Here is a 17,587-nt window from a genome sequence, read left to right on the forward strand (position 1 = left end):
TTGAAAAGAAAAGGACAACATTAAGCTGAATATTTATATTTGTATAAACAGTAATTTATTTCTATTAGGTTCAGGACAAAAAAATACTATTTAAAAAAAAAATGTTTTTTATTAAAGGAAATCTTTGGTCACAGCATGCACGTTAAATTCATAACATCAGCATGGCAATAGCAAGGCAAGCAATAGTTTTTTTTTGAAAATCCAATACAGTCCAATTCCATAACTTCCTGTATTCCCTACATGCCTTGCAACGATTTCTCTGATGTCAGTTTCTACGGACTACCTCTCTGTTGTCTGCAAGCAGTGATTTCTGCACTGAAACGCCTCATGTGTACCACGTGATAGCTGTAGGCCAGCCACAATATCACAATAGCAATCACAGCTGTTATGAATGCAACCTATTCATGACTGTTTAAATCATTGCTGTTATCATCACTGTAACAGCAATCAAAGTGTAAAAAAAAACAAAAAAAAACCCTAATCCCCCCCCCCCATTTTTTTATTACATTTAAATTTTTTTTTATAATAATTGCTTTTTTTTTTTAACACACTGTTACCAGTCAGTATACCTGATCACCACCACACCAGTCATATGATGATGCTGTACTTCCCCTGGTGACAGTATGTAAAATAAAAAATAAAAATTGTGGGAAAAAAAAATCACATTTTATTTTAAAAAAAAGTGGGAAAAAAATGACAACTTTAAAAAGCTCTCCATGCCCCTTATTAAATACCTCAGACTGACTACTTTCCAAAAAATTGGCTTTTTTTGGGGTATTTATACTGTCCTGACATTTTAAGGGTCTCAAGGATTGAGATAGCCTGTCAAAGTATCAGGATTGATAATTGTTTAAATATACCTATATACAATAGTTTGTAGATGCTATAATTTTCACACAAACCAATTAATATACACGTATTGGGATTTTTTTTTTTTTTCTTTACCAAAGACATAGGCAGATCACATTTTGGCTTACATTTATGAAGAAATGTGATTTTACTGAATATGTTTTATAACAGAAAGTAGAAAATATAATTTTTTTTCAAAGATTTAAATTGGTTTTGGTTTATATAGCAAAAAAAAAAAAACTTTGGTGATCAAATACCACCAAAAGAAAGCTCTATTTGTGTGAAAATATTTATATATATTTCATTTGCGTACAGTGTTGCATGACCTCACGATTCCCAGTTATAGTAGCTCAGTGTCTAAAAGAAAATAAATAGACTGGTAATGAAGGGGGTAAAATCTTCTGGAAGTCAAGTGGTTAATACAGGTAGGCTAGAAATAATTGAAATGCAATGTGGAAATAAATATATGATTGAAAATTCTGACTTTACACTTTAAACATAAAATATTTCATATGGACAATTTACATTAATCTTTTTTCAGCACTAAAATTAAGCTTTAGTTATTTTTTTTTTTTATTAAAACAAGTAAATTAATAATAATAACGTTGCTCAATAAGCAAACCTATATGAAATTGCATAAATTACATACACAGCTGAATTAATTCAACCCCATCACCTATCTTTCTGATTTGTACCGCTCTATACCGCTCTATACCGATTTTTTTTCTATACAATATTTATGAGTCAAAGAAGAAGGACCAACACCAGCTGTTGTAAGAAAAGATGGTAGTTTGTCTATAGCATGGGAAAAGGTAAACAGCACTAATCAGATTTTGTATTACCCTCTCTGTTTTTCTTGATACAACTTTATGCCTGTATGGACTCCCAACAATACACAAAGTTCCTTTAAAACAAATTGTCAGCAGCATCAATTTTGTGGTTTATGCCAAGTATTTTGCTACAATCTGAACACCCTTAGTTGATGCTATGCCACATTCAGAACTCTAAAGATTTTGTCAGCAAGGTCTGTGCACTGAAGTTGGAGGTAAAGGAAAAAATGGTATCATAGGATGTCCATTACATTTTTACTTGTATACCAACTGCAAATGATATTGAGACCATAAGATAACTCCTAAAGCTGGATAAGATCATTAACAGCTAAACCAAACTCAATCTGGGCCAAGTATGTTTCTTGCTGGAACTTTGTCTTATCCCACTGGTTTTCAAATACTAGAATCATCTCTGCAGACAGAAGAGAAACAAACTCTTTGGAAAATAACATCTAGGTAAGACGTACAGAAAAAAAAAATGACCCTTTTTGGACTGGGAGGTGACTTGAACATTGAAGTGTACAGGAAACCTATCCACATAAATCAGTAACTATTATGCACATACCCAACTGAAAATCTGTATAGAGCTGTACAAATCAGAAAGATAGGTGATAGGGTTTGATTGATTCAGCTGTGTATGTAATTTATGCAATCTCATGCTCCACACATTGTTTGCCTCTGCAGGCTGTATAACTTGGTTTCTTTCCTAAGGGTTGAAATACACTTGTCTCTTCCAAAACCCTTTAAATATATGTAGTAAATAGGGCATGACTGAGAATGTAGGCTCTTTACAAGATGATTTGGAGTTGGTAACTGGGGACAAAGAGAAGGCAAATGTATTACGTACCATCTTCAGCTCTGTGCATACAAAGGTAAATGAGAGTGCTCAAGTACTTAATGAGGATAGTATTGACATAGCCCCAAATGATCCACAGTGGCTCAAAACTGATATGGCCCAGAAACATTTAGACAAAATAAAGGTGAGTAAAGCACCTGGAACAGATGGCTTACACCCATGGATTCCTAAAGAGTTGAGGCCCTTTAACCACTTGCTTACTGGGCACTTAAACCCCCCTCCTGCCCAGACCAATTTTCAGCTGTCAGCACTGATGCACTTTGAATGACAATTGCGCGGTCATACAACACCGTACCCAAATGAAATTTTTATAATTTTTTCCCACAAATAGAGCTTTCCTTTGGTGGTATTTAATTACAGCTGGGAGTTTTATTTTTTGCTAAACAAACAAAAAAAGATGCAAAAAAAAAAAAAAAAAATCATGTTTAATAGTTTGTTATACAATTTTGCAAACAGGTCATTGTTCTCCTTCATTGAAATGCGCTGATGAGGCGGCACTGGTGGGCACTGATAGGCTGTACTGGTGGGCACTGATAGGCTGCACTGGTGGGCACTGATAGGCACCACTGCTGGGCACTGATGGGCGGCACTGATGGGAACTGATGGGCGCTGGTAGATGACACTGATGGGCACGGATATGTGGCATATGAGGTGCAGCACTGTTGTTGAGGCAGATTGTGGGCACTGATAGGTGGCACTGTGGGCACTGATGGGTGGCACTATGGGCACTGATGGGTGGCACTATGGGCACTAAGGGGTGGTACTGATGGATGGCACTTTTACTATATGTATGTTACACTGGCAGGGGGCAGGTGGGCACTGATGACTTGGCCGTGATCGGGACTGAAGTCCCTCACACGGCCGCCGGTGATCGGCTCTGTTGTGATCACATGATCAGCTGTCATTGGCTAACAGCTGATCACGTGGTAAGGGGTCGGGATCGACCTCTTTCTTCGATCCGTGATCAGGCGAGTCTCATAGACTCGCTGATCACAGAGCACGCCACACGTGCCCCTCAGGGAGCGCGCAGGCCGCTCGTGCATGGGACGACGTCAATAGACGTAGTCCCGTCAAAGCAGGTCCGCGCTGTAGCCGTCATTCGGCTATAGCGCGGATCTCAATCGGTTAATGACTGGCTTGGTACACTAAATTGGCAAGGTCAATGTAGTGCCTATATTTAAAAAGTGATCAAACTATTTAGTTTGATCACACTTTTTTTTAAATTAATAATTTAAATAAAATGTGAAAAAATGACAACTTCAAAAAGCTCTCCATGCCCCTTATTAAATACCTCAGACTGACTACTTTCCAAAAATTGGTCTTTTTTTGGGTATTTATACTGTCATACTGTCCTGGCATTTTAAGGGCCTCAAGAATTGAGATAAGGTGAGATAGAGAAAATAGATATGGCGCTATACCTTTTTAAACTCACTAAATATAAGTGTCATAGAAATGTACAGATTTTCCAGCTTGCTGGCTAATAATTTTAAACTCTTAAAATCCTGAATGAACCAAGATATACTAAAATAATAAACCCAATAAATAATATAAATAGTATAGTGCTAAGAATCAGTCAATATTAAATTGTGAATACAAAAGTGAATATAAATTTTCCAGCGTGCTGGTTAATAAATTAATATAAAATTAATATAAAAATAGGGTGAGAATAAGAATAGGAATAAAAAATATATAAATATAAATGTGAATTACACAATATAATAAATGAATTAGATAGCTGAAATAAATGGATGAATGATTGATGCTATGTATACTAAACTCAATCTATAATCAACAGTGAAATTCTAAAAAATACTCAAAGTGCCTGTGACTGTGGTGATGGCGTCACCAAGTGCTTTGGTTTACAAATTCAAAAAAAATGTGACCATAAAACAAAAAACAAAAATCTAATTTGTACAATTGTGAACACAAGTGAAAAATGAAAAGTGCAACAAATATATACACACTGTGTTAGGTTTCAAAAAATTCCCAAGTAGAGATCAGAAAATTGGGAAAAAATACAAGTAATAATAGAGATTTAGTCCATAATGTGAAAAAAATTATGTGAAAAAAATCTTGCAGCGACAAATCAGATATGAAAGTCTAATAGGGTAAAAATTGAAAAATAAAAATGAAAATTAGATAGTGAAAAAAGGTTTTCTATGTATAGAAGAGGAGTGGAGGGAGTAACTTCGCTTATCCGTTCGTATTTATGAATTTTGCTCTCACCAGAAATACGACCCCGTCCGGGGTGGATCAGCCTCCACAGTATAAGCCACTGTGTCGCTTCTTGGGCTGTCTTTGCTGAAATGCTGGGGAGATCCCTCGTTCCTCCGTGGGGATGTTGTACCTAGTATTACATATGGTAAAAAAGAGGACTTTCCATGGTATAGTATGTTTGCAACTCAGTTTATTTGTAACAACTTAAAAGTACTCACATTTAGTACGATAAAACACGTATTGTAAAAAGCGTTCGGAACTTCCGCTCGGCTAGCACGCCGTTTGCACTGGAGGTGTACGTATCTGGCCACGCCCTACGCGTTTCGTCATTCAGACGTCATCTGGAGCGGCCATCTTCATACACCTTTCCACTTATATAGGGTATAGTTACCAATCGCGCATGCGCGGAACCTAACCGCCATGTTTGCTAAGGGAATCGCCATTAAGCCTATTTTTATGCCAGCTATGTAGGGAATGTATCATTGTACCTGCTATTAGTCAGATGTAAATAGACGCAGATTGGGCACCCCTCCTATATAAGTGGAATATATACTATGACATCCTTATTACTTTATACATACCCCTAAATGGATATCAACATAGAAATTCCAATCAATACACAGTATCTGTAAAACAGTATCTATGAAAATCTATAAAAGGGAGAGGGAAATACTGAAATACTAAAAGTGTATATATGCTTTATCATAAAGTATAGAGGTGGAAAAAATTGAATAAAAATAAAAATTAAAATTAAATTTAAATTTACACTGAACAACGTCTCAGATGTGCAAGTAGCTACCTAAATTCCTAAGACATTGGCTATTTGGAATTTATTTCCAATGTGTGCTATGTTACCCAAGGGGTAGGATAGGGAAAGGAAATGAATAACATTCGATCTCAGTTGGAATAGAGAGAAAATATGTGTAAAAAAGAGAAAATTGTGTAAAAAATGTAAGAAATGTACCCAGATTGTACATGTATATATATATATATATAAAAATTCATATATATACATAAAAAATGAACTATATATATATAAAAAAGCTCATATATGAAAAACATATATACCTAAAATGGAAGACATAAACATGTATAAAAATGTATAAAAATGTATAAAAATGTATACGAAGAGAAGGCACTAAAATGGTAGAATGGGATAGGATTATTAGTATTTATTTTTTATTATTTTTTATTATCACGTTGGGTAGGAGAAATATAATTAAAGTGTTGGGACATTAGGATATTAGAATATAAGTTTCTAGGTGCAACCTTATTGTTTATTCCCCTGCTATATATTGATGTTCCAGGCTTTGTTGATTGTATTACATTCGACCCTGGAAAAATGTGTTAAGATTAAAAATGGTTAAAAAATAATAAATAAATTGAAATTAAAAATTGGTTAAAAAGCAGTTAAGATCCAGATCTATATTCATTCCAGCAGGTTGCATAGTCTCCATGTTGAAGATCCATCTGGTTTCATTTTGAGAAATTTTCTTGGTCATATCTTCTCCTCTCCAATGTCCTTTGATTTTGTCAATTGCATAAAAAATCATTTGTTTGGGATCTTGGTTATGAAAGTCTCTGAAATGACGTGAGACACTATGTTTATCGTATCCTTTTTTAATGTTCTTAATATGTTCTTTAATTCTTACGTGTAATTCTCTTGTGGTTCTACCCACGTATTGTTTATGACAAGGACATTCTATAATGTACGTAACATGCGTACTCTTGCATGAAATAAGTTCCTTGATGTTGAATTCTCTCCCATTAGTAGTCGAGGTAAATTTAGTTATTTTTCTACTGGTCTTTTTACTTTTACGGCAGGGAAGGCAATGGCCACATTTGAAAAAACCTTTGAGGTGTTCGGCAATTTTAATTTGTCGTGGGGGATCAATTGTGTTTTTCACCAATCTATTTCTTAAGTTGGGAGCTTTTTTGTATATGAAAGAGGGATTGTTGGGCAGGATTTGTTTTAATACATCATCTGTTTTCAGAATAGGCCACCGTTTTTTGATAATCATTTCTATTTCTTTGTGTTGCCTGTTAAAACCTGTCAGGAAGGCGGTTTCCATATTTCTGGTCTTCTTATGCCGCGTACACACGAGCGGACTTTTCGACATCCAAAGTCCGACGGACTGAGTCCGTCAGACTATTCGATCGTGTGTGGGCTGCAACGGACTTTAGCTTCGCAAAAGTCTGACGGACTTTAGAAATGAAGCATGCTTCAAATTTTCCCGACGGAACTCCGCCGGACCCGGTCCCCTTCGAAAAATCCGCTCGTGTGTATGCTACTCCGACGGACTAAAACCGACGCTAGGGCAGCTATTGGCTACTGGCTATGAACTTCCTTATTCGAATCCAGTCGTACGTCATCACGTTCGACTCCGTCGGAGTTTGGTGTGATGGTGTGTGTCCAAGTCCGTTCGGTCGAAAAGTCCGCCAGAACTCCGTCGGAACTCCGGCGGAACTCCGGCGGAACTCCTTTGGAAGTCTGCCGGACATAAGTCCTCTCGTGTGTACGCGGCATTAGTGTTTATTTTGCTATCCAACAGTTGCTTCCTATCCATTTTTATTACATTTTCTTTGAGAGCCCTCAGCTGGGCTTCTTTGTATCCTTTGTTTATGAACCTATTGATGATGACTTCAGCCTGTTTATCAAAGTCTTCTTTTTTTGTACCATTCCTATACAATCTTACGAATTGTCCTCTGGGTATATTGCCAATCCACCTTGGATGGTGGCAGCTTGAGGTAGGGATGTATCCATTCCTGTCCGTGGTTTTAAAAAAAGGTTCTGGTATCAAGATAGCCTGTCAATGTATCAGGATTAATAATTGTTTAAATATACCTATATAGAATAGTTTTTAGAGGCTATATTTAGAGGCTATAATTTTCACACAAACCAATTAATATACACGTATTGGGATGTCTTTTTTAACCAAAGACATAGGCAGATCACATTTTGGCTTAAATTTATGAAGAAATGTGATTTTACTGAATATGTTTTATAACAGAAAGTAGAAAAAAATTTTTTTTTCAAAGTTTTAAATTCTTTTTGGTTTATATGGCAAAAAAAAAAAAAACTGTGGTGATCAAATACCACCAAAAGAAAGCTCTATTTGTGTGAAAAAAAAATATATATATTTCATTTGCGTGTTGCATGACCTCACGATTCCCAGTTATAATATTGACATAGCCCCAAATGATCCACAGTGGCTCAAAACTGATATGGCCCAGAAACATTTAGACAAATTAAAGGTGAATAAAGCACCTGGAACAGATGTCTTACACTCATGGGTTCCTAAAGAGTTGAGACCCTTTAATGACTGGCTTGGTACACTAGATTGCCAAGGTCAATGTAGTGCCTATATTTAAAAAGTGACCAGTAAAATCACATTTTTTCATAAATGTAAGCCAAAATGTGATCTGCCTATGTCTTTGATAAAAAAAAAAATCCCAATACGTGTATATTAATTGGTTTGTGTGAAAATGATAGCATCTACAACTATTGTATATAGGTCTATTTAAACAATTATCAATCCTGATACATTGACAACCTATCTCAATTCTTGAGGCCATTAAAATATCAGGACAGTATGACAGTATATCAAACTCTTTTGCCAGGTAACTCCAGACCAATAGTTTAACTTCCATAGTTAGGAAGAAACTTGAGATTTTAATAAAAAGAAACACGTAGAAGCATTTTACTGGAAAATAATATTTTAAGCAATAGTGAGCATGGATTCATGAAAGACCAAAGTTGTCAAACAAATCTGATTTCTTGTTATGAGGAAGTAAGCAAAAATGTAGCCAAAGAGATGGCTGTGAATATAGTACAATTGTTTTTTTTATCAAAGTGTTTGATAAAAAAGTGTTCACAAACTAGAAAAATGTTCACAAACTAGAAAATTTAGTTTGTGAATGGATAGAAAACTAGCTAAAAGGCTGTATTCAGAGGGTAGAGGTTAATGATTCATACTCTGAATGGCCTATGGTTATTAGTGGTATATGCCAAGGTTCAGTGTTGGGACCCTCACTTTTTAACCTATTATAGAGCTTGGTATTAAAGGTAATATTTCATTGTTTGCAGATGATAGCTATGTAGTGGAATAACATCCTTACATTATTTCTCCAACTTACAAGCTGGCCTCAATGTACTATTTATTTGGGCACCTATGTAGTAAATGAGGTTGTAATATTGATAAATGTAAAGTTATGCCCTTGTGGGTTAAAAACCATGCTTACCCCATATGTTCTATGAGATGAACAGCTGGGAGAGTCAATGGTTGAGAAAGCCCTGGGTGTTCTAGTAGATCATGAACTTAATAATAGCATGCAATGCCAAGCTGCAGTTCCTAAAGCTAGCATGATACTTTCTTGTATTAAAAAGGTATAGACTCCAGAGAAAGTGATATAATTTTGCCCCTGTACCAATCATTAGTAAGACCTCATCTGGAATATGCAGTTTAGATTTGGGCACCTGTTCTTAGAAAGGATATTGGCGAACAGGGGAAACTGTACAGAAGAGCAACCAAACTTATAAAAGCCGATTAAGGGGGTATATGATCACAATGTATACATACATAAGTGGTCCATATAGTGAACTTGGAGTTGCTATTCAGCTTCAGGTAATTACAAAGGGCACGAGGAAAACTCTTTTTTGTCTGGAGGAAGAGCGATTTAACCTTCACAGACAGAAAGGCTTCTTCACGTTTAGAGCTGTGAAAATATAGAATAGACTCCCTCAAGAACTAGTTCTAGCCAACTCAGTAGCAGTGTTTTAAAAAAGAGTTGAATGCATTCCTTAATGCAGAATCTAGTCAGAATCTACACATAATTCATAACTCCTGACACAATCAAATTATGTTAATATTGATCATCCAACAGAATGTAGAAGAGCATTACAATTATGTTAAGACTAAATACGCCTACATTTCCAGATGCAGAGGGCTAATTAGGAACATTACGTGTTCTGAGGAAGGCCCTTTTAAAAGGTATATCATGTGTGGTCTTGTTCAAAAGAAAATGTCATGCTGGATGATAAAATACCAGTTATTATATTGTAGTATGTGATCATAGGACAAAAACCATACAATTAAAAAACTATAGAATTAGAAAATTGTTAATTGTCAATTTCATATTTGTAAATGCCCTCCTCATGGTCCTGAAAAGATGGTTGCATCTGCAGCTCAGCAGCTTTCCTTTTCCATGAAAACGATTTACACATGCCAAAGGTCACGCTTAGATGTAGGTTAGTGTTGGGCAGTCTAGATCAATATCACAACCTTTTCAAGGCGAAGGTCCAAAAGTGTTTTGTAACACTTATCATGTATCCATCACCTTGCATTGGACTTCATTATGTAATGTATAATATCTCTGTGCTTACATCTAGTGTCAATTTACTGTAACTACAACTTGTTATTTTCGTGCTTGTAAAGTGATAATCTAGTATAATCTAGTTTACCTACAGTGTGTGTCTCTAGGTTAGTTGGTTTAGTCCTTAGCTAGACTTTTACGTTCTTCTTCTTGTTCCCTTAGTTAGTTTCCAGCCTTCATAGTGGGAGCAAGGTATAGAAAATCATTGTCCATTTACACTTTGAAATTACTTTTTAACATTCATGTACTGTATTTTTACAAGTAAAGCTATGATGAATTAAATTGTCAAGTCTTATTAGAGAGTTAAGCTGTCTGTGGGGGGCACTTATTCAGCGGGTGCTTATGTTGCTCATGAGGTATGTGAATGCATAAAGCTTTGCTTTAAACACAACGGTGTGGACAGAAAAGATGGCAGAAATAGAGGTATAAATGGAAGCCCTGTAATGTGATGTGAATTAGCTACAGCAGAGGCAAGGTTAAGATTGTTGGAACAAGCTGTTACTGCAAGTGAGTCAGACAATGCTAGCAGGGTTGCCAGCCTCCCCATTTTTTTTTCTACTGACAGAACATCGGAAATTTACTGACAGTGCAAATTTTTTACTGACAACCTGAAAAAATGACATAACGCCTATTAGATACTAAAAACATTGATATTTAAACAGTATAAACACAATCTGTAAAGGCTGACAATACCCATAACAGGTAGTTGGCCTGGTGTACATTTTTTTTCAGCCACCCTGCTGGGATACAGTTATGCCAAAAAGAGCAATCGGCATGACCATATTTCGTTTAATAGTGGGAATGCCCTACTTACCTATAAATGAACATAGCAGCTACTTACCAGGTGAGTACACATTGCCATGGCTTCGATGCTTAGCTTCATAGTACGCCAATTTTAACTCAACATGTAAATTTTCACAGGTGGTATCGCTGTCAAACTTGCCCATTGAGTTCAATGGGGCTGTGCAGCAGCCACAAACCAAATGCTTGGCTTGCGGTTGTGACACAGTATTTCAAAGCAAAGTTCACATTCGGCTGGGGAAAAAAACACATTTAGGAGGCAGCAGTATCCTCTCCTGCACTAACAGTGGGAGGGTCTTAAAGGGGCATTAAATACCCCTTTAAGAGTGTGTGTTAAATACACAGTGCAGGGTTCAGATGTGCACTACTTAGTGTGCAGGTTTCAGGGGTGCGTTGCATACAGAGCGCAGGGTTCAGGGATTCCCTGCATACAGAGTGCAGGATTCAGGGGTGGGCTATATACAGAGTGAATGATTCAGGGGTGCTCTGCATAGAGAGTGCATGATTCAGGGGTACACTGCATAGAGAGTGTAGGATTCAGGGGTGCGCTGTGTACAGAGTGCTGGGTTCATGAGTGTGATGCATACTGAGTACAGAGTAGAAGGGTGCCCCCTTTTCCCCCAAATTGCCCACTCCCCCAGTACAGTGCTCTACTCCCACCCCCAAATCCCCCTCCTTGACAGTACCTGATAGAAAACTGCAGCTGCAGAAGAGCAGGATAGCTTATTCAGGAGGAGAGTGTAGTGTAGCTGCATGTGGAGCCATAGGCAAAGGGTACTGGAGCTGTTACGGCCAGGCAAGCACTGGGTCCAACTACCTATCCATGCAGGGAGGCGGCTGGCGGAGCACATTTGAGGTCAGTCTGCAGCTAGAACTAGAGGAGCAGGGTCGACTAATACAGCTGCCTGCTCCTTCTGCTGCTGGCTCCAGCCTGCTTCTATTTAAAAATAATCCCAACTGCCTCCAGACTCTAATGTGGTCAGTCAAACCAAGTCACTATCACCTAATTAGCTCAATGATCTTTCTCCTGACAGCAATATTGCTCATTTGCCATAGCAAAGAACTGCAAACCTGTTCCTGCTTTAAACACCTTTATTACTCCATACTACTTTAAGCCACACAGCTCTGACTTGTCAGAATTTGCCATATTCGCGGTAAGCTGTCATCTCATGCCGCGTATACACAATCAAACAATCCGGTGGAAAAGTCCGGCGGACTTGAGTCACCCCGTGTGTGGGCTCCGGCGTATTTTTTTTACCCAAAAGTCCGGCGGACTAAGAAAGTAGTTTTGCACCAAAATATGTCCGCCGGACTGCGACGGCCGTGTGTGTGCTAGTCCACCGTACTTTTGAAATGAACAGATTTTTCCCGTATGGAGAAAAGTCTGTTCATTTTGAGCGTGGCTCCAGGTAGCCGAGACTAGCGAAGGAAGCGTCGCTGGCCCAGTCACCTGGTATGGACTTAAAGGGGAAGCCCTACGCCGAAAAAAAACGGCGTGGGGATCCCCCTCTAGGTCCATATCAGACCCTTATTCGAGCACGCTACCCGGCCGGTCAGCAAAGGATGTGGGGATGAGCGAGCGCCCCCCCCTCCTGAGCCATACCAGGCCACATGCCCTCAACATGGGGGGTGCTTTGGCTTTTCATTTTGGGCGCAGCCCCCCCCACCCCAAAGCACCTTGTCCCCATGTTGATGAGGACAAGGGCCTCTTCCTGACAACCCTGGCCATTGGTTGTCGGGGTCTGCGGGCGGGGGGCTTATCAGAATCCGGGAGCCCCCTTTAATAAGGGGGCCCCCTGGATACCAGCCCCCCACCCTATGTGAATGAGTATGGGGTACAATGTACCACTACCCATTCACCTGTGAAAAAATGTAAATAAAACACAACACACAAGGGTTAAAAATTGTTTATTGCTTCTTCCGTTTCGGGGGGTCTTCTTGCCGGACGCCTCCGCTATCTCCTGCTCTTTTGCTAGCTCTTTTACTAGCGGAGTGAGCCTGGCTTTCTTCTTTGCTGCCATCCGGGGGTCTTCTTCCGACTTCGGGGGTCTTGTCCCCCTCTTCGGTTCTTCTTGCCGGGCCTCTGCGCCTTCTTCTAACTCTTTTACAAGCGGTGGCCAGGTCTTCATTGCCGCCTTCTGTTCTTCTCTTCTTGAGGTGTTGACTCGTCACTGTCTCCGGTCACAATGACAGGCACGGGTCGTGCGGCGACTTATATAGGGACATCAACGGATGATGTCCCCACCTATTATGATGTCACAGTCCCAGAGGATTGCTTGGACTAGCTAGCAAAAGAGCAGAAGATAGCGGAGGAGTCTTGCAAGAAGACCCCCCCAAGACGGAAGAAGACCCCCGGAGCTGTGCAATAAACTATTTTTAACCCTTGTGTGTTGTGTTTTATTTATATTTTTTTCACAGGTGAATGTGTAGGGGTACATTGTACCCCATACATTCACATAGGGTGGGGGGCCGGTATCGGGGGGCCCCTTATTAAAGGGGGCTCCCGGATTCCGATAAGCCCCCCTCCCGCAGACCCCGACAGCCAACAGCCAGGGTTGTCGGGAAGAGGCCCTTGTCCTCATCAACATGGGGACAAGGTGCTTTGGGGTGGAGGGGCCGCGCGCCCCCCTTTCCCAAAGCACCCCCATGTTGAGGGCACGTGGCCTGGTATGGCTCGGAGGGGCGCTCGCTCATCCCCACCCCCTTTCCTGACCGGCCAGGTAGTGTGCTCAGATAAGGGTCTTATATGGACCTAGAGGAGGACCCCCTCGCCGTTTTTTCAGCGTAGGGCTTCCCCTTTAAGTCCATACCAGGTGACGGGGCCAGCGACGCTTCCTTCGCTGGTCCCGTCTACCTGGAGCTGCGTTCAAAATTAACGGACTTTCCTCCGTGTGTGTGGGCAAGTCCGTTCATTTCGAAAGTACGGCAGATAGTCCGGCGGACTAAGTCCGCTGGACCTAGTCTGCCGCAAAAGTACCGTGTGTGGGCAGGTCCGCTCGTTCGGACAGTCCGGCCGACAGTCCGCCGGTTTGTCTGCCAGACTAAGTCCGCCGGATAGTCTGATCATGTGTACGTGGCATTACACGTACTGGGCTGACAAATTTTGGCGACTGCAGAGGGTGCAAGCCTACTTTTAATTGCTTCCCACGCAGCCACTGCATATATACAGCCAGGTGGGACAAGTGTCATTCTTTGAGGATGTACCGATAGGTCCTTCCAGTTTTTGCACGGTCTTGAGTTCTTGTAGCTGTGTAATTTGTAATCACACTGTAAGACACCGCAAATACCAGATTGAGGTACAGGGCCACCGTGATTGGCCCTGTACCATGTGATCGCTGTGACCAAACTTAAATTTATGATGCCATTGTTTACTATTTGGAACTCTGTGATTGGTCACATTATCACATGGTGCTGGTCAAATCACTGTGGCCTTGTACCATGTGATAGCTGTGGTCAATCACATTAGTAAACAATGATATTGTGAATGATGCCAAATACAGTTAGAGATGATTGCTTATACAGTTATCATGACTGTATAAGCAATGATAGTGTAAAAAAATCCTGTTTACCCCCTCCAGGACTAACCTGGCCTGTTTATTGACCACACTTCTGCCTGCTGCTTGGACTCATCCTTTTTCCTATTTGCTGACCATGTCTCTGCCTGCCGCCAAAACGGACCCATTTTCATGTTGGATTGATTGATTGTCCTGCGACAGTTTCAGCCATCTCTTGAAGAGAACTCCACTCTTGTAACCACAGGAACGCATTTGTTCTTCATTTCTTCAGTCTGCTGTAATTCCTGGCCAGTGAGTATGGCATTCCTGTGAGCAGCCATGTACCAGTAGGCTAGGCATGCTTGGCTTATAGGAAAGGGAACTGCTATAGTCGAATCTACACTAAGCTATTTTCCCTGACCACTCCTACAGGGGCTACCATTACAGTATATTGTTTTGACACAATTGGTTTATTTGTGTGATACACAAGATACAATGTCTGGTACATCAGTCTAACCAGTAAAAAGTCTCACGTGTATTACCATACTCAGGAGGAGTAGCAGAATGTGTTTTGGGTTGTAATTCTAAGTATGCCCACTGTTTTTGAGAGCTATTTTATCAAATTGACAACTTTGTGTAAAAAAAAAAAATGAATTTTAATTTTCCTTTCTTGTGGCAAAAAAACGTAAGTCTTTAAAAGACTCACCATGCCTCCTAAAAAATATGTTGGGGTGTTTACTTTCCAAAATGCAGCCATTTTGTGGGTGTTTCTAGTGTCCTGGTGCTCCAGGGCCTCCAAAATTGTGATAGGTAGTCAGGAAATTAGATGCTTAATTCTATGTTTGTCTATGCTGTGCCTTAGAAATATGTTATTAATTGACAACTTTTTGTAAAAAGATACATTTTCATTTTCATTCTGCATTTTTTAAAAACGTGTGCCATAAAAGAAGTCTTCAAAAGACTCACCATGTCTCTTGTGGTCATTTTGTTTACACGGTCCAAGTACTTCAGGGCCTCCAAAAATGTAATCAATAGTTAGAACATTAGATGCATATTTTATGCCCCTGGAGTGCTTGAAGGTGCTGCTTGGATTGTGGTTAGGTTGTGAAAAAGTCTCAGGCATGTGGTATGCCTATGATGTGTGTTAGAAATATCTTATTAATTGACAACTTTGTGTTCTTTCCTGCATTTTTCAAAAATGTGTGGCTAAAGATGACATTTTTAAAAGACTCAATATGTCTTTCAAAAAATACCTTGGAGTGTTTGCTTTCCAAAATGAATTCATTTTTCTGGGGGTTTTTCCTGTCCTTGCACTTCAGGGATTCAAGAATTATGGTAGATTTTCGGTCCCTTTATATATCCAGGATGTAAAAAAGTCTCACATGAAATCCGCATACTCGGCAAATGTGTTTTGGTCTCTAATCATAAGTATGCCCGTGCTGAGTGTGAGAAATAACGTCTTAAAATGAAAATTTTGTGAAAAAAAAATTCTAAAAAATTGTGACAAAAAATTACAACCTCAAAAAACTCACCATGCCTTATACTAAATACCTTGAAATGTCTACTTTCCAAAAAGGGATCATTTGGGGTGTATTTGTACTGTCTTAGCATTTTGAGGGCTCAAGAAACAGGATCGGCAGTCAGTAGATCAGAATTATTATTATACACAATTTTTATAGCACCAACAGTTTACGCAGCGCTTTACAATGTATAGGGGGGCAACACAATTACAGTATGGTTCAATACAAAAGGTACAGGAGGGCCCTGCTCGTAGAGCTTACATTCTAAAAGGGAGGGGGTGGTACAAAGGTAATAGCTGCAGAGAATGATTTGAAGGGGTGGCTCGGGGACAGTTAGGTGGGTGTGGGATAGGCTTCCCTGAATAAATGAGTTTTCAGGGATCTCCTAAAGGTGGACAGGGTAGGGGTTGATCGGATATACTGGGGCAGGGAGTTCCAAAGGATGGAACAGGAAAAAGTCTGGAAAAATCTTGAAGGCGAGCATGGGAGGAGGTAACAAGGGAGCTAGAGAGCAGGAGGTCCTGGGAGGAGCAGATGGGTGCGATTTGAGCAATATCTGCAGATGAGGTTGGTGATGTAGATGGGGGTGATGTTGTGAATGGCCTTGTATGTTATGGTTAGCATTTAAAGGTGTAAAAAAATACTGCGCTGTGAAAAGATGTGTTCTACCCAGCTGCCAACACTACTGAAGACTACACAGTAACATACAAAAATTAAAACAAAAAAGTGTGGCGCTTAGGTGGCAACAAACCACATGAACCAGTAAGGCACTAATTCAAGCAAAGAAAATGACATACACTTAAAAAAAAAGAAATTATGTGTAAATTCCGTTGTATATTAAGAGATCTTACTCCCAGGTGGAAGAGTGCATGAACCTCATGCACACAAAAGGTTAAGGTAAATAAAATTAATTTAACATATACAGTCCATCAAGTGAACGTCTAACAGTCCTTGAAATGTGTAATATCAATCACAATTCCAAACTTGAGGTGACGTGAAAAAAGGTGAAATTCAACTTCTGATGTGTAGAATAATACCACCACCACCGTGATAAAGAAGGGGAGAGGAGGCTTACCAAATGACGTGGACTCAGAGGAAGGCTTACGCCTCTCGAGTCATATGGGCCTGTAGGTTAGCAAACCAGATAATCATACATCTAGTATGTAATCTCCCGCAAGTCTTCAGGTCATGAAATCATCCGTAGCGATCCTCCTATAGTGCTCATCCCACGAAAATAGGGGGCTCAGGTATCAAAGACCATGGAAGTAGAAAACTAGCATAGCGTGATACCGTTTTAACATCCAATTTATTAAAAAATAATAATAAAATTACACTCACATTTGGTTTAATCGTAATAACATAGTCAGAAAGTAGCGATGTCTGTAAGGGGGTCCACCCGACGCATTTCAACTAAACAGCCGTCCTCTGGGGTGTGGACCCCCCCAAACAGCATCGCTTATAAGTACAAAATGACCCCAAAATAACCAATGACCCCGGAAGCACTTGGCACTTCCGGTCACATGTTCCGGAAGTGTATATATTAAAAACTCCTCCATGTATATTTATTATCCTTACATATAGCATCATCCCCATCAGAGATGCCCGCCAAATATCCAAAATATAAGCGAGACTGTGAATATTTGGATA

The 17,587-nt window shown here is 39.6% G+C and overlaps 1 protein-coding gene across 1 annotated transcript in view; it reads left to right on the forward strand.

Moving 5' to 3' along the window:
* The first annotated feature begins 2,446 nt into the window (after positions 1–2,446).
* Positions 2,447–17,587, forward strand: part of LOC143925721 (uncharacterized) — a 102,383-nt gene continuing 87,242 nt past the window's right edge. Inside the window, exon 1 of the mRNA XM_077450176.1 lies at positions 2,447–2,659. Coding sequence (XP_077306302.1) covers positions 2,447–2,659 — 213 coding nt within the window. The remainder of the gene's footprint in view (positions 2,660–17,587) is intronic.

This window comes from Lithobates pipiens, unplaced genomic scaffold (assembly GCF_037356315.1).
Source record: "Lithobates pipiens isolate NorthernLeopardFrog02 unplaced genomic scaffold, aLitPip1_a1.2 Scaffold_22, whole genome shotgun sequence".
In the NCBI taxonomy this organism is placed as follows: Eukaryota; Metazoa; Chordata; class Amphibia; order Anura; family Ranidae; genus Lithobates; species Lithobates pipiens.